Raw genomic sequence first — 23273 nt, 5'->3', positions numbered from 1 at the left:
CCCTTGCCTGTCTTCAGGCCTCTCCTCGATATGCCCCCCAGGACCCAGCTGCAGACAGCCAGCCAGCAGGTTGCTGGTAGGCTGGGAGAGGCCTTTACACAGGGTTTCCATAAAGACCCTGCTCTCCGTGGACTGGTCCCCTTCCAGGGCTTCAGACAGGGCACATATGTAGTTGCGGGCCAGCCGCAGGGTCTCGATCTTAGACAGTTTCTGGGTCTTAGAGTGGCAGGGCATGATGCTGCGCAGGTTTTCCAGAGCGTCGTTCAGCCCATGCATCCTCGAGCGCTCCCGGGCGTTAGCCTTCACACGCCGCGCCTTGAAGCGCTCCTGCCGGGCCTTGGTCATCCTCTTCCTCTTGGGCCCTCTGCGTTTGGGAACGTTCCCGTCACCATGGTCCTCCTCTTCCCCTTCCTCTTCATCCTCCTCCATGTCCTCACTGCCCAGCTCCCTGCCCAGGTGGCCCATTCCACCCGGCCTGTAGCGGTGTGCTGTGATTGGCTCGTCTCCGTCTGGGGAGCTCACGTCATCATCCATCCACTCCAGAGAACTGACTAGCTCCGCCCCCTCGCTGGGCCTCCCGTACAACTTGGCCATCATGGTCTCCTGGAAACGAAAACACACTAACATTAGCAACAGTTTTGACCTTAACATATACCATTTTTTATGAAGATTTTGAGGCCAAATGAGGCTCATCACAACTCTACCCTTTTACATGTTTTGTCTATACTTTCCAAAGCTAAGTGAATTGAGAGTAGGTTTTCTTTGACTGTGTAGACCGACAGATGCTGGGACATTGAACCTAGCTGGTTTTGAGGACCAGACCAGGACCAGTCTATTTATAGCAGTCTTGTCCCGCAGCCTAATGAGTTCTACTGACCTTGTGTGGCCGACTAGTCTCAAGATGAGATGAGAGCTAGGTCGTGACTGATCTTCGTTAACCCAGAACTAAAATCTTGGGTAATTTGGTTTTATGTTTACTAGTCTGTCCATGAGATTAGGTCAGGACTATAGCCTCAGCCTGCTTACTCTACAATCTACTTAAGACGGTGAGCAATTATCTAAGATAAGGCCTTAATGACCAGTTTGTAACAGTACATTGTGGGTTCTTTGAATATTTTAGGGATTTTTAGTTTGATGATTCTCCTGCAGCATGCTGCTGTCATATGTAATACTTCAGATATACTACATATTATATCCATATTGACTATATACTATCCCATCACATTATATATATATACTGCGGACTCCCACATTGCTCATCTTAATATTTCTATATTTCTTAATTCCATTCTTTTACTTTTTTAAAAAACTTTTACACTTTCTGTGTATTGTTGTGTATTGTTAGATATTGCTGTACTGTTGGAGCTAGGAACACAAGCATTTCGCTACACCTGCAATAACATCTGCTAAATATATGTATGGACTAATAAAATGTGATTTGATTAGCCTACAAGGATTAATTTTGTGTTTAATTTTTCTATTATTTCTCAATTTTCTTTCTCTATGTATTGTTGCCTTAAGTAAGCGTTTCACTGTTAGCCCACACCTGTTGTTTACGAAGCAAGTGACGAATAAAAAAATTCAGCACCATGGTCACGTGGACAGTGGACAGCTCCTATAGTGCTACTCTCTCCTGCTCAGGTCCTGCCGCTCTCGTGCTTCAGGTGTCAATCACCGCTAATGAAGGGATTATACTGCACATGAGGATCAACATGTTACTGAATGGCTATGAGCCTGTAGCATACACAGTCTGCCTATGAGCGTTTAAACCATTAAAAACAAATGTACCCCGAATCAAACCCGTACCCTCCCCCTAAAAAGGTTTTAGAGGGTTTTAATCCGAGGGGAAACTTGATCTCGGGGGACTTCTAAACTCTGTAATTCCAGGCTTTTAGGTCGCGACGGGCTCCGGGATGGACTCTCAATCTGGGCCATTGCGGGATTTGCTCCCTCCGTGGATGAAGCGGCAACATGGGATTAACTCAAGGTTAGACTACATTCCCGGATCAGTGACAGGGAACGCAGAATAATTCATGTACAGTATAACTCTGCGACAAATTGTACTCGGCTGATTGTGTTCTGTGTTTATGGTTACGGTAATGATTCATTAGGATTCAGGATAGGATTCATTAGGAGTTTTCATTGTAGGTCTGCCCATATTTTGAACCTTGTGGAAAATGAATTGTATTATTGAGCCTATTAGATGCTGACCTATAGGCCTATTTGAAACTATTTATTGGTTTTAAGAAATTTGTCCACAACTGTGTGTGTCATAGATTTTTATTCCAGACCATAATTTAGCTTGCTGAATGATAACCTATAGCATAATTTCGTACACTTATTAGCCATTTGGACCATCTTTATAGCAACAATCTTATGACCAAAGTGATTCTGAAGCATGATGAGCTGGTGGGGTAACTGTCTTTGTATAAATAATTACGGATTTAAGTATAGGTTTACACCTGATAAAATGTTCCCGTTACGATTATGCCAGGCACATTTTAGGAGCAGTAAACCTAGTGTCTAATAATCATGTCACAGTTTTTGGAATCCTAAATTAGATAATCGATTATAACAATGTATTCATGTCTGTAGCCTATAATGCCTTAACACAGTTGCAGCTGTATGCCTCATTCCTGTTATTTAGCATAACCTGACCCAACATTTCTAAAAATTTAAAATCATAACCTATTACCCTACCAATGTATAAATGGACAACTTCACATAAACATGATCAAAATATTTGAATATTCAATAGGGCTATGCTATTCAAATTACACGATTATCCTATGAGAGTAAAACATTGACATTAATTAAAATGAGAAAGATGAGGTTGGCCTACCTGCTGTTTGAAATAACGCTCCTAAGGACCTCCTGTGTGTTCTTGTTGGCTGTTGAGCAGGCGTAGTCTATAGGTTACTACTATCTCACCTTTCTACAGGGAGTAAAACCTTCTATCCATCAACTAGCCTAAAGCACTCAGTCTTTATTAACTTTCTCCCCTGCGTCTCTTACACAGTTGTTGTCAGTGTTCCATCCCAGAGTGTAGCATCTCTGCAGGTCACCCAGCCGGGGTCCGGGGTTTAAGGCTCCGACCCATGCACAGGCTCCTCCTCCAACTCTCTCATCCTCTCGCATCCAATTCATCTGCGCTCGAGAGCCCGCGTGGGCGGCCCGTGGTCGTTAACAAAAAAAAAAGTTAACCAGCTTTGATTAGATTGATAGCCTGTAGATTAGATTGATAGCCTGTAGGCCTGAACTCTTATAGCTCGTGACATTATCTACATTAGAATATTTTCATAGTTGCAATCGTTTTTAGTTTTGTATTGTTTGTATCATCAGTCTGTTTCGACAAATAAGCAGCGCAACTTTTGCATAGAGAGATGGAGCGGCACGCTCTGTATTATGAGTTTAACCGATTAAGAGAGTTTGCGGTTGCGCATGAGCAGTGTTTGCGCCATTCCCCCGTCCATTCATACATCCTGGTGTGCTGAGCAAATATTGGCGTCCGGCGTGCGCTCGTTGCACCCAATAACGCTCATTAAATTGGGCTCTAGAGACACCCCTCGCGAGACGGGACATGCGCTGTGCCTTAGTGAAGACCTGAAGTGAAGGACAGCGCAAACTAACCGAATGGAGACAGGCTATCTCGGTACAAGTGGGCTATTACTTGTGCACATTGCTTAACTTGGACTGAATAGGTGCCCACTCGTTTTGGGTGCCAGTGTTGGGCCGAAAATCTCCCACCTGACAGAACCCCCTTCCCCTTCTAATTTCCTTAATTTTGTGGCTAGAGTCAAATACTTTCTGTGACACACATCAGAGTCAAATAATTCTGACAGGGGGGAGATTTTCGGCACAACACCGGTACTGTTTATATTCAGGTGCAGGAGCTCCATAATACGTTTGAGCTAATATTCTATAAGATGAACCTGTTAGTTCATATGCCTTGACCCCATGATACAGTATTTAGGCAGGCCTAAGGCCGAGACAATAAGAAGACAAAGTGGCAGAATAAATTCAACAACCTTCCTGAAGTCCACAAAGCATATTGCATGTAACAAACAGTTACATGACCTACAGCATGGTCAAACAAGTTAATTTTTCCAATATTTCTGGACTGCTAAACTATTGATTTAGAACAAAGGAGAGTTACCACAAGTCACAAAGAAAACTTTGCGCTGTCTCCAATAATCCAGCACCATTTCAACTTCAACATCATCTAATCACCTATGCTTAGTCTAATACAGTGGCAACTAAAATATACCAAAAACGATTTAGTCCAATCATCATAAGCTAAATATGTTGTGGCTGTCCATGGTACTGATTTCTCTGTCTCTCTTTGTGTGTGTGTGTGTGTGTGTGTGTGTGTGTGTGTGTGTGTGTGTGTGTGTGTGTGTGTGTGTGTGTGTGTGTGTGTGTGTGTGTGTGTGTGTGTGCTTGCAAGTAAAAACATGTTGACTCACACTAGTTGAGTTGTAGAGAAACGCCAGCAAATCCATACTCCCCTTTCATGTTGCCTAAATGGTCAATGATACTGTCTTACAGTACACACTTTTAGTTTTTGGTGTCCTAGGCTACCTGGCAAAAATGCTTGCTTGCTAGCCTGACTTCCTTACATGGGCAATGATGCGCCAGGCCTACTACATCTAGCTACATATTGAACTTCCATTCTCTCAGTCCAGGGGCACAATGTATGAATTCATGGTTGGATCAGAATCACCTTTATAATCATTGGCCAGTATCGAGAATTAAAATCTCAAATCCCTATCTCAATCCATGGCTGATTTAGGAAAGGGACAATTTTAGCTAGCTAGACACCGGAGGACAACAACACAACGAGATGCAACAATGTTTTTATTTTATTTCAATGACGTTTGGATTCTGGTGATGTGATTGGTGTGAAGCCAAATCCAAGCTGACTGCCCATGACACTTTCTTTTGGTGAGCCAGGACCATTCACAGCTGAGCTCACTCAGTTTAGCTCACTGCTAATTGGCAATTTTTTAATACTTTTTTTAATCAAGGGAGGCCAAATGCTCACTGGCTTCCCTAGACAGAGTTCCTCTGTCCAGTGTTTGTTATTTTGCCCATCTTTTATTTTTATTTGCCAGTCTGAGATATGGCTTTTTCTTTGCAACTCTGCCTAGAAGGCCAGCATCCTGGAGTCGCCTCTTCACTGTTGACGTTGAGACTGGTGTTTTGCGGGTATTATTTAAAAACAAGGACATTTCTAAATGACCCCAAACTTTTGAACGGTAGTGTACATTCAGCTTCTTTCGAATCGAAGGACATTTATGAAACACAGAGAGACAGACGAAAGATAAATGATTTAGTATGTATTTTTTTTTTCCGTTTTTCTTCATCCATTTTTTGGGGGGAGGCCTGTCTTCCCTTGGCATCCATGAAAACACGCTACTGTGTCTGTATAGACTTTACATTCAATAGATACAGTGTGTGATTGTGTGAGGGACAGATAGAAAGACATTGAGGGAAGTGCTACCATCCCATGAGAAAAATGATCACATGTGCTCATGTTGGAGAGGTGGGGAGTGAGGGGTTGCATGGGGGGACTGTCTGTGCACCCAATGGATGTGTTTCACACTCCCCAGCCGACCCCCCCACCCCCAATCTCCCTCACCTCCCCCTGGGTCCCGCCTGTCCTACTCCACACCTGCAACCCAGAATGGGAATAATTTAGCCAAGCCTTGCTCTTCCCCAGAGTGGGAATAACCTGGAAATATCCTATCTGAGGCCTCACGCTTCAAATAGCCTCACTTTGGCAGACACCTGAGAAAACTATGGGTAACACAGATTAAGAGAAAATAAAGACTTCATTTATCTGGAGCAGAATAAACCTGGAGCAAAATAAAGCAGGATACATATCCCTATGTCACAAGTGGTAAAAAGGTATCTATGATTGCTGTCATGTCCCCTGGTCCCCTTAGTGTTGGTCATGCACTATGAACTTCTCTGACAGATGGCTCATACTTCCTTCCTCTCCCCCATTTTCTCTCATTAACTATCTGATAGTTGCTCAGCACTTCTCATCTGACCTAACGTTGATCCCTAAGGACCCTCCCTACTCACCTTGTGTAGGTATGTTTGTATGTTTGCTTGAGAGGGCAGCGGCTTCAGCTGCAGAAAGCAGAGCACAATCCCCACTCTCTAACACACAAACACACACACACATACACCCCCTAGGCACACGACCTCTTCCTGAATCCCCAGCAGTCCCGTTTACAATTACAGTGGGGAGAGGGGGCTGTGTCCATCTGTCAGACTGGGAGTCCTATGAGAGATCCCAATACCCCAATGAGGCAGGAGGAGAGCGCACGTTTGTGCTTGTGTGTGTGTGCGTGTGCATGTGTGTGTGTGTGCATGTGTGTGTGTGTGTGCGCGTGTGTGTGTTGGTGGAGGGTTGGGGATTGGGGGTCGTGATTGGTCTGGAAAGACTGCATGTGTAATTATAATTAGGCCTAAGTTTTAAATGCTTTTATTCACAATATCACATATCAGAAATTATTCTATTACAATTATGCTATGTGTAAAATTGATTTTCTTTCACATGTTATTTGACAGTAACATATCACAATCACCACTTCACATAATACTTGTGGCCCTCACTGTCCCATTACCTCAATTCTCTTCAAACACTTTTAATGTTCTGAATAGGGACGACAATAGGCTCATGATATTGTTAATTATAGAGCATTCAGAAAGACAAACAAACCTCCAGAGAATGAAAGTTACTCTGAGTTTCATGGTCCCTGATCAGCTTGGAAGTTCCACTAAGCAACACTTGAACCTCTCTCCATCCCAAGCCCTAAACGTTCTGGTGATCTGGACCATGTGTCTTCATTCTATTGATGAGGCTGCTCCACGGGGCCACAAAAATAGATACCCCCCCAGCTACATCCCAAACCCCCTTAACCCTTCCCTTAACCCCCCCTTGGCCCCCTGCGGTGCGCGCTCATTGGCCGACCGCCTTCAGGCGTCCCTTTTCCACGGGCCCATTGTCTGGCCCAGTAAGCTGCTTTGTTTCTGCGTGGGCAGCTGGACTGGCCCGCTCAGCCATTAGCCACGACACGCTAAAGAGAGCGGGATAATATAATTACAAAACAAAAGTCAGGTGGCTAGTAGTTCTGCCAGGGGGAGCCCATTTGGGGGGCTATGTGTGGAGGGGTTGGCGGGTGGCCAGCTATAATTAGATTATGAAGTTTTGAGAGCGACAAAAGAAACAATTGAATATTTTTCTCTCTCTTGCCCCAGTGTGGTTTAATTTGATTCCATCTTGGGTTCAAAAACAGAGGACATTTACTCTTCTACTTTTCAGAGTCACCTGCCCAGAAAAAGTAACATGGTCTGACAAAACTGACCTGGAGAAATTCCTCACAGAGCATATCTTTCTTGTCAAATTGATGTGAGACTGAGACTGCTTGTGGAGGTCCAAATCAGGTGAATTCCTGAAAGGCGGTGTTTTTAGCATGAAGTCACTGGCCTTGTGTTCTCGCTTGGCATGGACGCTAACATACCGAGGGACAATGGGATCTGAAGCAGATCCATCTCCTCTAATACTTTCTTTAAACAGGGGTGCAAGCGTGTGCCCCTGTTCCGTCGGCAGACCCAGAGTTTATCCCGTTAGTCACCCTGGATGAGTGAAAGGGTAAACTCGATCTCCCCATCCCAGCTGGAAGCAGCCTTACACACATGCAGATCCACACACCCAGCTGGGGTGGACAGCTGATAGGAAAAGGTTTAGCTAGTGGGTACTGTTTGGAGTAGGTCAAGCAGAATAGGATCTGCTAAATCTGTTTTTGTTTCTATTCGTTTCTATTTGTTTGTTGGTGAGGGGTGCAGGGGTGAGGGGTGCAGGGGTGCAGGAGACCGCATTTGGTTTTTGTTTGGGTAAGACAGTAAGCGATTGTGTCATATACATACATGCTTTAGTGGTGGGGTGTCACCATTGTGCCGGCTCTGGGGGCGTGTAAATGCCCATTTTCAGCCCCGTTGGGCATAGTTTGAGCATGCCCTCAGAAGTGCATAGGATTCTCATACCCTACACATGTTTTCATTGCTTGACTAACTGCTTGGTGTTGGACTATTCTTGATCATCTTGGACAAGTTCTGGCAAATATGGTTGTAAAACATTACAACCTGAACTTCTTTTTGAGCTCACCTGATTTATTAGAATCTTCATTCTTTGAGAATAAAATTATCCCAATTGTACAAATAATCATGAGCAAATATGTCAAGAGTCCCAATATAGAATGGTATGTCACCTTTGCTTTATTACTACAAAATGTATGCACTCACTCACCTCTCTTGATAAGAGCGTCTGCTAAATTACTAAATTGTAAAATTACAACATCTATGTTTTGCACCTACATTTATAGTGAGACAATACATTCATACTATATTAACTTAAATTAGGATGAATTGTCCCATTGACAAAAATGTGACTCTTTTACAAATACAAGTTCTGATTGAAATGCTCCTGCGTATCAGGACTAAAATTGGACATGGTTTAGTTCGATGTGGGATGTGATGACAGACTGTTGGTAGCTTGTTGAAGGCTGAGTGGCCACTGTGTGCTTCAGTTCTAGGGCGTGGCAGGGAAGGCGGAGCCGATGTACTTCTTCCCATTCCCATAGGAGGATTTATCCCAGGTGTAGGTCTGGATCACCAGTGGCTTCCCTCCCAGGCTCAGTTTACACCTGCACACAGAAAACCAGATGAAAACATAACATAAAATGGCAACAAGCACACACTCACATAATGAGTGTGACACATGACACACGTTCCAAAATGGATGGAAGTGCAGAACATCAATGGCGATGTATTGTGTGTGCATCATCTTTGATAGATCATGAAAAAGGAATGAACCAATGAACACACACACGAATGGAGTACTCACTGTTTCCCTGGACGGGTGATGTAGCAGAGACTGTACACGGCCAAGTCGAACTCAGGACTGCAGCCAATGATGGAAGAACCAACCTGCTTGAAGTAGCCATCCCACATAAACTGCATCCCCAGAACATCAGGGAAGGAAGTCCACTGAGAGAGAGAGAGAGAGAGAGAGAAAGAGAGAGAGAGAGAGGTCTCAGTCAAATCTCAATTTTTGGAGACTTTGTGTTATGATTCTGTTATGATTGCAGAGTTGTGTTGTGAATGTGATGGTTTGTTTGGTGCTTACAGGTCCATCGAAGCTGTGGCTGTAGTAGTCAATCAGACCCTGTTTCTCCAGCCGGTAGAACTGGAGCCAGTTGTGGAAGCCAGATATCTTCCCACCTTTTATCTCACCTAGAATAACACTGATTAACTTTATAAACACACACACACATATGCTTGCACACTAACAAAACTAGATACGCACCACACTTTTACACACACACACAGACACACACACACACACACACATATCATACCTGCAAAAATGTGCTCAAAGCCGCTGGAGTCCATCTTGCCAGCGTAGCGGGAGTAGAGGCCGAACCACATCATCTTCAGGTCATGGAGGAACTCCTCCTCAGAGCTGTAGCGTCCTGGGGAAGAGAGAACAGCAAACTGACACATTACACATGGAGATAGACCCAAACAACATTCCTTACTCCAGGAGTATGGAATGTTTTGGGGATTTTCAAGTCCCTCAGTCGAGCAACTGATTCACTTTTTTTGTTCAAGCTGGGCTGAATCCAGTTGGGTACACCTTCTTTGCATGGAGATAGATGTTTGGACATCATCAGAGATAGTGAGCCATATTGAGATACAAATTTGAAGGGGTGGTATCATAGATATACTGTAACATGAACTGTAGGTGCAAGCTAGGGAAGGTACTGTATGTGATGGCATATTAATGATAGACGGGCTCTTAGAGACTTGATGATGATATAAAGACTGGTTTATGTTATCTCAGTAGGCCACAGAGTGGATGTCTACACTACCATACCCTTGGTGAAGAGGAAGGCGTAGAGCTCTCTGCCCAGCTCGGTGTTGGACATGGCCTCCTTGAGGAAGGTATCCTGCTCAGCCAGCTGCTGGGGGGTGAAGTCCTCTGTGGTGCCTGTGTTTCTCTCGTAGTTGTCCAGCAGGGCCACGAAGGCAGCATACGATGGCTTGGAGAACAGAGACGCCTCGTCCAGGAACTTGAACAACCTAATGGAAGAAAACACCCTCACACCATCACACCTCCTCCTCCATGCTTCATGGTGGGAACCACACATGCAGAGATAATCCGTTCACCTACTCTGCGTCTCACAAAGACACAGCGGTTGGAACAATGGAAAAATTTCAAATTTGGACTCATCAGACCAAAGGACAGATTTTCACCGCTCTAGTGTCCATTGTTCATGTTTCTTGCCCAAGCAAGTCTCTTCTTAGTAGTAGTTTCTTTGCAGCAATTTGACCATGAAAGCCTGATTCACGCAGTCTCCTCTGAACAGTTGATGTTTAGATGTGTCTGTTACTTGAACTCTCTGAAGCATTTATTTGGGCTGCAATCTGAGGTGCAGTTAACTCTAATGAACGTATCCTCTGCAGCAGAGGTAACTCTGGGTCTTCCTTTCCTGTGGCGGTCATAATGAGAGCCAATTTCATCATAGCGATTGATGGTTTTTGCGACTGCACTTCAAGAAACTTTCAAAGACTGACCTTCATGTCTTAAATTAATGATAGACTGTCATTTCTCTTTGCTTATTTGAGCTGTTCTTGCCCTAATATGACTTGGTCTTTGACCAAATAGGGCTATCTTCTGTATACCACCCCTACCTTGTCACAACACAACTGATTGGCTCAAACGCATTAAGAAGGAAAGAAATTCCACAAATTAACTTTTAACAAGGCACACCTGTTATTTGAAATGCATTCCAGGTGACTGCCTCATGAAGCTGGTTGAGAGTGTGCAAGGCAGTCATCAAGGCAAAGGGTGGCTACTTTGAAGAATCTCAAATATAAAATATATTTGTGTAACACTCTTTTGGTTACTACATGATTCCATATGTGTTATTTCATAATTTTGATGTCTTCACTGTTATTCTACAATGTAATAAAATAGTAAAAATAAAGAAAAACCCTTGAATGAGTAGGTGTGTCCAAACTTTTGACTGGTACTGTATATCTATACTGTAGGTCAGAGAGAGAGGAAGAGATAGAGCAGGGGGCAGAGAGTATGGGGAGGTTGGACAGTGACAGGGAAAGAGGGGGAGAAAGAGAGAGAAAAATAATATAAGAGAGAGACAGAAGAAGAGAGGAATAATAGAACAAAGAGGTGGTTGGAAATGGAGAAGTAGAGAATGAAAGAGAAAAGTGAAACAAAATATAATATAATGTATCTCACGGGCGTGGGGACAGGTCGTTCTGGGAGCTGGTCTCAGAGTTGGGCACTCTGGCCTGGGAGTCAATGATCAGCTCTGACGCAGAGGGCTTGTTGGAGTCCAGAGCATACAGAGCCTCAGACATAGACTTGATCTCAGCATCAGTGATGTCACTGCCTCCATCTCCACCACCAGAGCCTAACAGACACGTGAAAGGGACACTTTATTTTAGGGACTGCCACCATTGAACCTATAGAACCTATAATAGCCTACCACCCATAGAACAAACAGCACCAGAGACATGGGGAACAGTTTACATTAACAATCATTGTACTGCTGTAACATAGAGAAGTAGTGACATGGCTTTATTAATATTTAGGTCATTTAGTGCTGTTGTGGCTCATAAACAATGTTATTTTGTACACTACTGTTCAAAGGTTTGGGGTCACTTAGAAATGTCCTTGTTTTTAAAAGAAAAGTAAAATATTAATATAACATCAAACTGATCAGAAATACAGTGTAGACATTGTTAAAGTTGTAAATGACTATTGTAGCTGGAAACGACACATTTTTCATGGATTATCTACATAGACGTACAGAGGCCCATTATCAGCAACCATCACTCCTGTGTTCCAATGGCACGTTGTGTTAGCTAATCCAAGTTTATCATTTTAAAAGGCTAATTGATCATTAGAAAACCCTTTTGCTTTTTGTTGCTGTTAACTTTTGATGTGGTTTTTGCTGTTATTTTTTTTCATGTAATATTTCTGCTTATATACTGGATGTCTTGTTAAAGAAGAAAAATCTGCAATTATGTTAGCACAGCTGATAACTGTTGTCCTGATTAAAGAAGCAATAAAACTGGCCTTTTTTAGACTAGTTGGGTTTCTGGAGCATCAGCATTTGTGGGTTCAATTACAGGCTAAAAATGGCCAGAAACAAAGAACTTTCTTCTGAAACGTGTCAGTCTATTCTTGTTCTGAGAAATGAAGGCTATTCCATGTGAGAAATTGCCAAGAAACTGAAGATCTCGTACAACGCTGTGTACCACTGCCTTCACAGAACAGCACAAACTGGCTCTAACAAGAATAGAATGAGGAGTGGGAGGCCCCGGTGCACAACTGAGCAAGAGGACAACTACATTAGTGTCTAGTTTGAGAAACAGATGCCTCACAAGTCCTCAACTGGCAGCTTCGTTAAATTGTACCTGCACAACACCCGTCTCAACATCAAAAGTGAAGAGGCGACTCAAGATATACTGGCCTTCTAGGCAGAGTTCCTCTGTCCAGTGTCTGTGTTATTTTGCCCATCTTAATCTTTTATTTTTATTGGCCAGTCTGAGATATGGGTTTTTCTTTGCAACTCTGCCTAGAAGGCCAGCATCCTGGAGTCGTCTCTTCACTGTTGACGTTGAGACTGGTGTTTTGCGGGTACAATTTAATGAAGCTGCCAGTTGAGGACTTGTGAGGCATCTGTTTCTCAAACTAGACACTCTAATGTACTTGTCCTCTTGCTCAGTTGTGCACCGTGGCCTCCCACTTCTCTTTCTATTCTGGTTAGAGAGTTTGCGCTGTTGCAAAAGGGTTTTCTAACGATCAATTAGCTTTTAAAATGATAAACTTGGATTAGCTAACACAACATGCCATTGGAACACAATAGTAATTTACAACATGAACAATGTCTATACTGTATTTCTGATCAATTTAATGTTATTTAATGGTCAAAAAATGTGCTTTTCTTTTAAAAACAAGGACATTTCCAAGTGAGCCCAAACTTTTGAACAGTAGTGTGCGTCAGGACAAATACCAAGGATATAATACTTTTGGTGTAACAGTTTGAGTGACAGTTAACTCACTTCCACAGAGGGAGGTGTAGTCGCTGCAGCAGTTGTTGTGGTCTCCACACTTGGTGTTGCAGTGGCACTTGTTCTGAGAGTTGTATTTCTCCCCACAGCGGCCCTGGCAGGACAATCCTGGAGCGGGTGCTAAGTGGAGAAGCCATTATTATTATGTTTTAGCTTCAATTGACATTTTAACATTAATGTGTAAGCTAGGACTTCGAACTGCAGAGTACTGTGTTTCACATAAGGAGCCTAAGGATTGTTGTGCTATGCATAAGGATTGTTGTGCTATGCTTTATGAGCAACACCTTACATTGCACACCAATGACCTCTACTGGCCAAGCACACCAATGCATTCTCAAGCTGTAAAAAGACTAAGGGCACCCTGATTCAAACACTGGTGGTGAGCCATCAGAAAGGCCAATGACTGACTATTGTCTAATATTGAGCTACATGTAGTATGTTGATTTTTACTTAGTTCACAAAGGTTGTGTAGTGAAGACTCTTTCACGTATGATACAGGAGTATCTGAATGGTGCACTGTGATTGACCTCGACCACTATGTGAATTTCACCAGGTGTTGTGGTTAATTTTCCGAGATGGAAAGAAGGGCAGCTCAAACAGATAACAGATGAATAACTAACTGTGCCTAGGTGTAGTCGGCCGTGGGATATGTTTCAGGCACATGGTTTGCATGCCTCCAGATCAGAATGACACAGGCATCTCTCACCATTACAGAGGGCTTCGAAGTCACTGCAGCAGTTGTCATACTGGGAGCACTTGGAGTTGCAGTGGCACTTGTTCTGAGAGTTGTACTTCTCGTCACAGCGGCCCTGGCAGGATGTGGATCCAGCTGGAGAAAAGGAACAAAAGTGAAAAGTTCACACCCTGCTTCTGTTGACATGTAAAGACTAAGCTGTGCTTCGTTTGGGCTATTTTGGTCAAGTTCATACACATTTTAACTAGGCTTTGAGCCAATTAACAAATCAATAATTTCCTAATGGATGATAAACTATTCTAACTATCTGACTTACAATGTGGAGCGCTTAGAATGCGGTTGGACACTACTTCTATGACACATAACTTTCAGCACAGCTTTGAAGGAGTTAACTCAAAAAAAATAAAAAATAAACTGACAGAGAGGGTTGCTACTGTCATTTACAGAGGCTTTCATAGTCAGACCAACAATCTCAATGGCACTCACAGGCTGTGTTAGGGTCTGCCCTACTCTCAATGATAATATTATATTCTAACAGGTATATTACATTTAATTTCAAGTGATACTAATGAAGTTAAAAAATAATAATTATCTAGTAGATTATCCTTTGCCCCATAACACCCTGAGGAGGGCTCATACTTACTGCTGTACCCCTGAAAGAACAGGGTCACAAGCAAAATGACAAGCAGAATGATCTTCATTATGGCCCAGCAAAGATCCAATAACTAGGTGCACTGTCCCAAAGATGTATTTCCTTATATAGCAAGTTAGCCGAGCCAAACAGAAGTTCTAGCATCCATGAAAGCTCCTCCCTGTAGTCAGTCTTCCAATCATGTTAAGTACAGTAATCTGGGGTTAGCATTGGCAGCTACTACATATTGAGGATAGCATTTGTACTAGTTAGACCCAGCTTGAACATACTGTTCACAAATGTGTTCCCAATGTGTCCTCATTTGTAACCCATTTGTTACGAAAGCTTTTTGTAAAACATATGACTATGACCTATTCAGTGGTTGATGTGGAAGGACGCTAGTGATGCATCCATACAAAAGGTTTGACATGGTGCAAATATGCTGAGGTGACATGGGAATGGGAGAACGGAGTTGTTTATAACGTTCCTATAAAAATATAGAGTGGACTTGTATTAACTTGTAGGAGGGACGGAGTTAATGAATACTACAGGCACAGAGAAATTTCACACGTCTGGTTTTTAAAATAGCATCTTATCAGATTCTGTTGTGTTATAGAAACACCTGCAATATTTTTTGTCTGCGTTCATGCATATTGCATATTAATAATCTTCATAAATGGATTACTGTATCATGATATAAAAGTCTGAACTATTTCAAATGTGGTACTATGTCCATTATGCATAATAATGCATAGACACTGACATATTGTGTGGATCTCTCACTTTCTACATATTTCTGCAAACAATGTTCTACTCCCTTTCCTGGACCTTTCCACTCCAAGTCTGAAATGGGCCAGTTATATTCGGCCGTCAGCCATCTGGTGTAGTTCACTTCCCATGGTTTCTGTAGTACAGCCTGTAGCACATCCAGAACACCTGCTGCCATTGTGCAATGTCGTAGTGGAAAACTGTTTCTGCATTCAGCTCCATAGGCACGTGCCTTACAACAGGGGTGAATGTAAGTGGGACACAGCCATATCTTGCCCTTGGAAATACTATGCAATGTAATGGTTGATGTTGTGATGTTGGGGCCTGTCACTGTGTAGAATGAGCCCCACTGTATGTAAACAACTTGCACCTCATAGCAGTATAGGCCAATGTGTTAAACAGTATCTCTCAAAATAAAAAACCTATAGTACAAGTAAAAAAATATATATAATAAAGAAAATAATAGACCAGATTTGTACCATCAAACTGTATCCCAAAGAAGTGCTGCCCTGTGTGCTAAGTGTGATATGCATTCCAGTACATTAGATGGCACTAAACAAAAACTATATAGCGACATTTCCCAGCTCAACGAAAAATGTGTTTTCTAACAGTAAGTTTGGCCATGCTCAGTTATATTTCACTATATTGTATCACGCCAATATATTGGTATCACTCCGCGGCGGAGAGATATATCCGAGGTGAGAATTTACAGATTTACTCCCATGTACACCTGTGTCATGGCTGGGGTCCGCCCATATATATATAGACCTCATGGCCGCACGCTATCTTTCATTTTCTCGGCGGAAGTCCGTATGGTTTGAGGTACAAACTTTCAAGTTCGCTTGGTAAGTCACTGGTAAGTGTAATATCTTGTGTGGAAGTGTACTCACTGGCTGTTTGCAGCCTGGAGCAGCTGGCCACATGGCCTCCTCTTGAGTCCATCTGCTGCCAGTCCTGGATGGGGGCAGGAGTCGGCTCCGCTGGGTCCACCTTGAATGGAGGGTTCATGCCCTGCATCAGGAGGTTGATAGCTTCGATGGCGACAACAGCTGTTCCCTGTTTGCCAGTGATAGGCTGATCCTGGGGGACGATGCTGGCACTGTTCACCACCGTGAGCTGGGCTACCAGGCTGACAGGCCATCAGAAGCTGGCAGAGGGGCTTCATCGTCCCCAGTGGCTCGAGAGGTTATGAGGAGCCTACTCACTGAGGTAGCCACTGCACTGGACATCAAACTGGTGAACAGTGATGACTCTTCTGTCCCCATCTCTGCTGAGTTCCACGAGGCCTTGCAGGAGAGCTGGGGGGACGACAGCGGGGAGGGGCACCGCATGCTGTGGGGCAACAACCTGTCAACCGTCACCGCCATACGGATGTGCCTGGGGGACCCAGGCGCTCGGGGCACCAGAGGAGAGGCAGGCCCCGGCAAGATCCCTGACACACCCTTCCCTGACACACAGCTTCAACTGGTCTCAAAGGGCAAAGTGGGAGGAGGGTGTGGAGTCCCCCTGGGTGTTGTCCACAATGCTTGAGGGGTAACGACTCCAATTCCGGTTCCGGCCCCCATCCTTCAGGGGCTTGAAGAAAACCCTGAGGCTGGAGATCTCCTCACTCCTGGACAACGGTGCCATCTGCAGGATCGAGACATCAGAACAGCTAGGTGGGTTCTACTACACTTATTTTGTGGTCCCAAAAAGAGACGGAGGGTAACAACCGGTTCTGGACCTCCACAACCTCAATGGGTATTTGAAGGTACTGAGGTTCCACATGCTGTCCCCAGCCTCGTGTTGCAAGCCATGTCCAGGGACCAGTGGTTTGTGATGCTGGACCTGAGGGATGCGTACTTCAATGTTCCTGTTCACCCAGCTCATTGGCAGTATCTCCAATTCGCTTTCGAAGAGACAGCTTAGGAATTCATGGTTCTTCCCTTCGGCCTCTCCTTGGCACCCCACACTTTCACAAAGTGCATGGACACTGTCCTGGCACCTCTCTCGTCCCAAGGATTGTTGATCCTGAATTACCTGACAATTGGCTGATTTGTGCTCTGACCAGGGCCCAGGTCCTGTCAAACAGAGACATGCTCCTGACCCACATCGGCGGGCTGGGCATTACTGTAAACGACAAGAAGAGTCATCTGACACCCACCCAGAGGGTGGCCTTCATTGGCACGGAACTGGACTCATGCCTGTCTGATAGAACCTTTGGGAGGAATGAAGGGTTGTGGCAGAGAAATATACTCCTCCCACCGGGGTCCATCCAGTAGCACTCAGAACCTACCGACAGAGCATGGAGCTCACCCACCCTCTTCATGGAAGTATTCGCTACCAAGAAAGCCACCTTCATAGAGAGGTGTTTCCGGGAGGCAGACTCCAATGGTTCGAAAGGCTGCTTTTCCAAAGCTGTCAAGACCACATCCAGATCCCAGCTCTTCATTGAGCGGGTCCTAGTTGGACGCAGGCGACGAACCCCTTCATAAACCTGAAGACCAAGGGATGACGCCCCATTGGCCTGTCCAACCACCCCACATGGCAGGCAGATATAGCGGCCAAATACCCTCTGTGTAGAGGCTGCAAAGATCTCATCCATGCAAGACTGCAGGTATTGGAGGACATACTGCACCCCACATGACTCGGGCACAACCTCAATACCAGTGCACCAAGAGCAGAACAACCGCCAGCACAACTGGTATGCTGTGGTTGCAGCCGGTGCCTTTGCGCTCTGCATGGTGTTCATTACACTCTCCTGTAGTCCTAACATGGACCATTGGTGCCGTTCAACGGCCAAGCCCATAGACTGAGGCGGTGCGGTCTCGGATGCCACAGAGTTCCCCGGCCTGAGTCAGCAATCGTGAGCCAGAGCATCCAAGCCCAGAGGCCCTGGTGGCTCCGGCATGGAGTACCACTGGGGGCAGTGTGCATTGTCCAGGAAGGCAAACATGTCCCCTTGCTCCCTACTGAACTGCTGCACCACCTGGGGATGTAGGCTCTAGTCCAAAGGTGGCAGGCCATCCCTCGACAGCATATCCGCTGCCACATTCAGGATGCCAGGAACGTGTGTTGCGCTTAGAGACGCTAGACATCCCTGAGCACAGAGAAGGAGCTCCCATGTCATAAGATGGAGTCGGTGGGACCTCAGTCCACCCTGTGGTGTTGTACGTTCTCACCAGGACATGTCTTCCCTGGTGAAAGACCGCAGGGCCAGAAGTACAGCTCAGAGCTCTAGTGTAGTGATGTGCCTGCCGTTCCAAGGGGGTAGCCAACAGCTACTGTCTGACCTGCCCTTGGTCACACCAACAGCATCTCCACCCCACCTGAGAGAAAGGAGTGACAGCGCCACCTCAACAATGCCCTGAGCGGTTACCCGCACCTAGCGGTGACGGTGGTGCTTCGGGTGCAGCCGGTGGGAGTTGAACAACTGTTGAAGAGGCCAGAGATGGTGAAGGCCCAGGGGAATCAGCAATGAGGCCATCGTCAGCAAGCCCAGCAGGCGTGGGCTGGTCAGGTCAGATACCACCCCCAAAATGATCACAAAAATCTCAGAACCACACGGGGGGACCTAGTGAATGACCTGCAGAGAGCTGGGACCAAAGTAACAAAGCCTACCATCAGCAAGGGCATTGAAGATGAAACGTGGCTGGGTCTTTCAGCATGACAATGATCCCAAACATACCGCCCGGGCAACGAAGGAGTGGCTTCGTAAGAAGCATTTCAAGGCCCTGGAGTGGCCTAGCCAGTCTCCAGATCTCAACCCCATAGAAAATCTTTGGAGGGAGTTGAAAGTCTGTGTTGCCCAGCAACAGCTCCAAAACATCACTGCTCTAGAGGAGATCTGCATGGAGGAATGGGCCAAAATACCAGCAACAGTGTGTGAAAACCTTGTGAAGATTTACAGAAGACGTTTGACCTCTGTCATTGCCAACAAAGGGTATATAACAAAGTATTAAGATCAACTTTTGTTATTGACCAAATACTTATTTTCCACCATAATTTGCAAATAAATTCATAAAAAATCCTACAATGTGATTTTTGGGATTTTTTTTCTCATTTTGTCTGTCATAGTTGAAGTGTACCTATGATGAAAATTACAGGCCTCTCTCATCTTTTTAAGTGGGAGAACGTGCACAATTGGTGGCTGACTAAATACTTTTTTGCCCCACTGTATACCAATATATTAGTGGTCCAATATAGTGAAACATAACGAAGGTTACATTTGTAACCATGGTTATGTGTGCTATATGGATCACTCCAATCCTCTACGGTGCTAGAGGCGCCTCAAATTATGTAGAGAACGTGTGTCGCGGCCATGGGGTCTACAGTGTATATATAGGGGCGGACCCCAGCCGTGACACGGGTGTACACGGGAGTAAATCTGCAAATTCTCACCTCGGATGTATACCTCCATCGCGGAGTGATACCAATATATTGGAGTGGTCCATATAGCTCACATAACCGTGGTTACATATGTAACCCTCGTTGTAGTACCCGGCGTGGTTCAATAACATTCCGTCTTTCATAAGGAGAAATGTTGAGCTTTGATTTGCATCATGTACAGTCTTTACACACAGGATGTCCACTTCATGCTGCAGAGAAAGCTCTCCTTATGAAACTACGCACAAGCACTGTTTATTAACTGAAAGAAATCATTGGAAAATGTGATAATGACATCACACAGGTAAACATGTCTTCTGTCTGCAGTCTCCCCGGCTAAGCATGGCAGGGACGGATGTCCAAACTTTGTCCTGGAGAGGTGGTGAATGTGCAAGATTTTGTTCCAGTCCAACATTAACGAAACATTTTGTTAATAGTATGTTATGATTTAGTGCTAGGCTGGAATAAAAGCCTGCCCTGCAGGGCCTGCACATACTGCATGCCTCCTGGACCAGGATTGGGCAACCCCTGACTTAAATGTAATGTATATTTAGGATAGTGTGTATGTGTAATGCCCTCTTTTTCTCCAACAAAGGCATAGAGATGGTTACATGAGGAGGCCCAAAAGGAGGGGAGGAGGGCCATGGAGGGGCTGATCAGTCTGTTTGTAGGAGACAAAGCTGCTGTCATGGTGGAGGTAAGCAGATCTCATTCACTCAATGAGATCCTATCACTCATCCTCCTCAATGCTGTCTGCAAGCAAAAGTTTGACAGTCATCTTAATTTGTTTAGTTTGATAAAGGCTTTTGTGTAAACTTAAAAATAGTAGTAGTTCCACTGTGATCAGATGTAGCTGTATCTCAATGTCCTCCATGTCTGTGTGTGCTGTAGGTGAACTGTGAAACAGACTTTGTTGCCCGTAATGAGAGGTTCCAGCAGCTGGTGAAGGATGTGGCGTTTGCCACCATGGCTCACCACCGCAGTAAAAACCAGAGTCACACTGGATACGTGAAGGTATAACACATCACCACACCACCCCCACTCAGTAGCCACATCACCCTAATATGCCTGTTGGAATATGTAAAATTGCATTTATCTTTGTTTGTTCCAGTGTCTCCTGGCAGCAGAAGACCTCTCTAAACTGAACTTGGGTGAAGGTGCTTCTCTGGCTGATCAGCTAGCTCTTACCGTAGGTGAGTGACTAATAAAAGTAGCCCAAACATTATTCAAATATGATTTTAAATGTATCAAAGAGGGTTTACTTGATTTGAACTTTGAGAGCCTCTATCTCCAGCATTATTTCTTGATTGAAAGTGTTTGGAAATGGAAGACTGCTCTGTTAGTGAAGTTGTGGTTTCCTGTCATTTCCTGCCCCGTTCCCTGTCAGGTTGTCTGGGTGAGGCATGTCAGTGAAGCGGGCGGTGACGGTGGACTGCACATCAGCTACTACATCCACAGTGGCGTGGCAGGCCAGTCTGACATGGCCATGGGCGATACGGCGCCCTCGTGGTGTTCCAGGGGGGGCAAGGACGGGGCGCAGGACACACTGGGAGGAAGCTGAGGCATCCTGTCGTGGGAGAGGCCCCCATATTCATGGGCAGCAGGGATGACCTGCCCTGTCGGGACACGGAGACACGCCTGTTGGCGCAATCCTTCCTCCCTGACCCCAGTAGGACAGTTGCCCAGTACCTGACAGAGCATAGGGCTCGAGTTGTGGACTTTGTTTGCATTCAGTGTTGGGGGTGGGCAGTGATGGGGCATAGTGAGAGGGAGAGGAGAGCATCTCAAAGACCTTACATGTTTTGTTATCTTCCTTTTTTTGTTTCTGAATTAGGTCACAGTGCAGACGCTCAGTCGGTGTCATGCAAATGCTGTTACGGTGCGTGAATGAGGACCCAAAAGCGAATCAACTTAAACAGAGCTTCTTTAATTACCAAACATAGGTAGGCTCAGATGGACCGGCAGATTCCGACAGGACAGGACAAGGTTACAGCAAACATGACGACAGTCTGGTTCAGGCATGAATGACACAAACAAACAAGAATCCGACAAGGACAGGAGCAGAAACAGAGAGAGATATAGGGACCTAATCAGAGGGAAAAAAGGGAACAGGTGGGGAACGGGGTGAATGGGTAGTTAGAGGAGACAAGGGACAGCTGGGGGAAAGCGGGGGAGAAAAGGTAACCTAACACGACCAGCAGAGGGAGACAGGGTGAAGGGAAAGGACAGAGACAAGACAACATGACAGTACATGACAGTACCCCCCCACTCACCGAGCGCCTCCTGGCGCACTCGAGGAGGAAACCTGGCGGCAACGGAGGAAATCATCAATCAGCGCACGGTCCAGCACGTCCCGAGAGGGAACCCAACTCCTCTCCTCAGGACCGTACCCCTCCCAGTCAACTAGGTACTGATGACCACGGCCCCGAGGACGCATGTCCAAGATTTTACGGACCCTGTAGATAGGTGCGCCCTCGACAAGGATGGGGGGGGGGGGGGGGGGGGGGGGGGAAGACGAGCGGGGGCGCGAAGAACGGGCTTAACACAGGAGACATGGAAGACCGGGTGGACGCGACGAAGATATCGCGGAAGAAGAAGTCGCACTGCGACAGGATTAATGACCTGAGAGATACGGAATGGACCAATGAACCGCGGGGTCAACTTGCGAGAAGCCGTCTTAAGGGGAAGGTTCTGAGTGGAGAGCCAAACTCTCTGACCGCGACAATATCTAGGGCTCTTAGTTCTACGCTTATTAGCAGCTCTCACAGTCTGCGCCCTATAACGGCAAAGTGCAGACCTGACCCTCTTCCAGGTGCGCTCGCAACGTTGGACAAAAGCCTGAGCGGAGGGGACGCTGGACTCGGCGAACTGAGATGAGAACAACGGAGGCTGGTACCCGAGGCTACTCTGAAAAGGAGATAGCCCGGTCGCAGACGAAGGAAGCGAGTTGTGGGCGTATTCTGCCCAGGGGAGCTGTTCTGACCAAGACGCAGGGTTGCGAAAAGAAAGACTGCGTAAGATGCGACCAATAGTCTGATTGGCCCGTTCTGCTTGACCGTTAGACTGGGGGTGAAAGCCGGAAGAGAGACTGACGGAAGCCCCAATCAAACGGCAAAACTCCCTCCAAAATTGAGACGTGAATTGCGGACCTCTGTCCGAAACGACGTCTGACGGAAGGCCATGAATTCTGAAAACATTCTCGATGATGATTTGTGCCGTCTCTTTAGCAGAAGGAAGCTTAGCAAGGGGAATGAAATGAGCCGCCTTAGAGAACCTATCGACAACCGTAAGAATAACAGTCTTCCCCGCTGACGAAGGCAGTCCGGTGACAAAATCTAAGGCGATGTGAGACCACGGTCGAGAGGGAATAGGAAGCGGCCTGAGACGGCCGGCAGGAGGAGAGTTACCGGACTTAGTCTGCGCGCAGACCGAACAAGCAGCCACGAAACGACGCGTGTCATGCTCCCGGGTGGGCCACCAGAAACGCTGGCGAATGGAAGCAAGCGTACCCCGAACGCCAGGGTGGCCGGCTAACTTGGCAGAGTGAGCCCACTGAAGAACGGCCAGACGAGTAGGAACGGGAACGAACAGAAGGTTCCTAGGACAAGCGCGCGGCGACGGAGTTTGAGTGAGTGCTTG

The 23273-nt window shown here is 45.7% G+C and overlaps 2 protein-coding genes and 1 pseudogene across 2 annotated transcripts in view; 1 reads left to right on the top strand and 2 right to left on the bottom strand.

Annotated features, from left to right (window-relative positions):
• Positions 1-3043, bottom strand: part of LOC139414343 (neurogenic differentiation factor 4-like) — a 4383-nt gene extending 1340 nt beyond the window's left edge. Inside the window, exons 1-2 of the mRNA XM_071162260.1 lie at positions 2843-3043; positions 1-603 (exon numbers count right to left, since the gene is read on the bottom strand). The exon at positions 1-603 is cut by the window's left edge and continues 1340 nt beyond it. Coding sequence (XP_071018361.1) covers positions 1-597 — 597 coding nt within the window. The 5' untranslated portion in view covers positions 598-603; positions 2843-3043. The remainder of the gene's footprint in view (positions 604-2842) is intronic.
• Positions 3044-8266: 5223 nt separating this feature from the next.
• On the bottom strand, positions 8267-14602 carry LOC139413523 (uridylate-specific endoribonuclease-like). The gene is made up of 9 exons (XM_071161016.1): positions 14514-14602; positions 13883-14005; positions 13168-13296; positions 11336-11510; positions 9950-10155; positions 9432-9545; positions 9200-9306; positions 8918-9060; positions 8267-8717 (listed from the first exon to the last, which is right to left on the bottom strand). Exons 1-9 carry the CDS (start codon positions 14569-14571, stop codon positions 8603-8605), a joined length of 1170 nt encoding a protein of 389 aa, XP_071017117.1. The 5' UTR covers positions 14572-14602; the 3' UTR covers positions 8267-8602.
• Positions 14603-19788: 5186 nt separating this feature from the next.
• LOC139412628 (elongation factor Ts, mitochondrial-like) lies at positions 19789-21525 on the top strand (annotated as a pseudogene).
• The last annotated feature ends 1748 nt before the right edge of the window (positions 21526-23273 follow it).

This window comes from Oncorhynchus clarkii, chromosome 7, assembly GCF_045791955.1.
Source record: "Oncorhynchus clarkii lewisi isolate Uvic-CL-2024 chromosome 7, UVic_Ocla_1.0, whole genome shotgun sequence".
NCBI classification, from domain to species: domain Eukaryota; kingdom Metazoa; phylum Chordata; class Actinopteri; order Salmoniformes; family Salmonidae; genus Oncorhynchus; species Oncorhynchus clarkii.
Note: the sequence above shows the minus strand (reverse complement) of the source record. Positions and strands in the feature narration are given on the sequence as shown.

What these genes read in the sequence shown, in the direction of transcription:
- LOC139413523 (XM_071161016.1), bottom strand. Translation starts at nt 14,571, where the DNA reads ATGAAGATCATTCTGCTTGTCATTTTGCTTGTGACCCTGTTCTTTCAG. An exon ending in CTTCGAAGCCCTCTGTAATG is followed by an intron (nt 13,297 to 13,882) that starts GTGAGAGATGCC and finishes TTCTCCACTTAG; the next exon opens with CACCCGCTCCAGGATTGTCC. An exon ending in CGCCTTCCTCTTCACCAAGG is followed by an intron (nt 9,546 to 9,949) that starts GTATGGTAGTGT and finishes TCTCTTCCCCAG; the next exon opens with GACGCTACAGCTCTGAGGAG.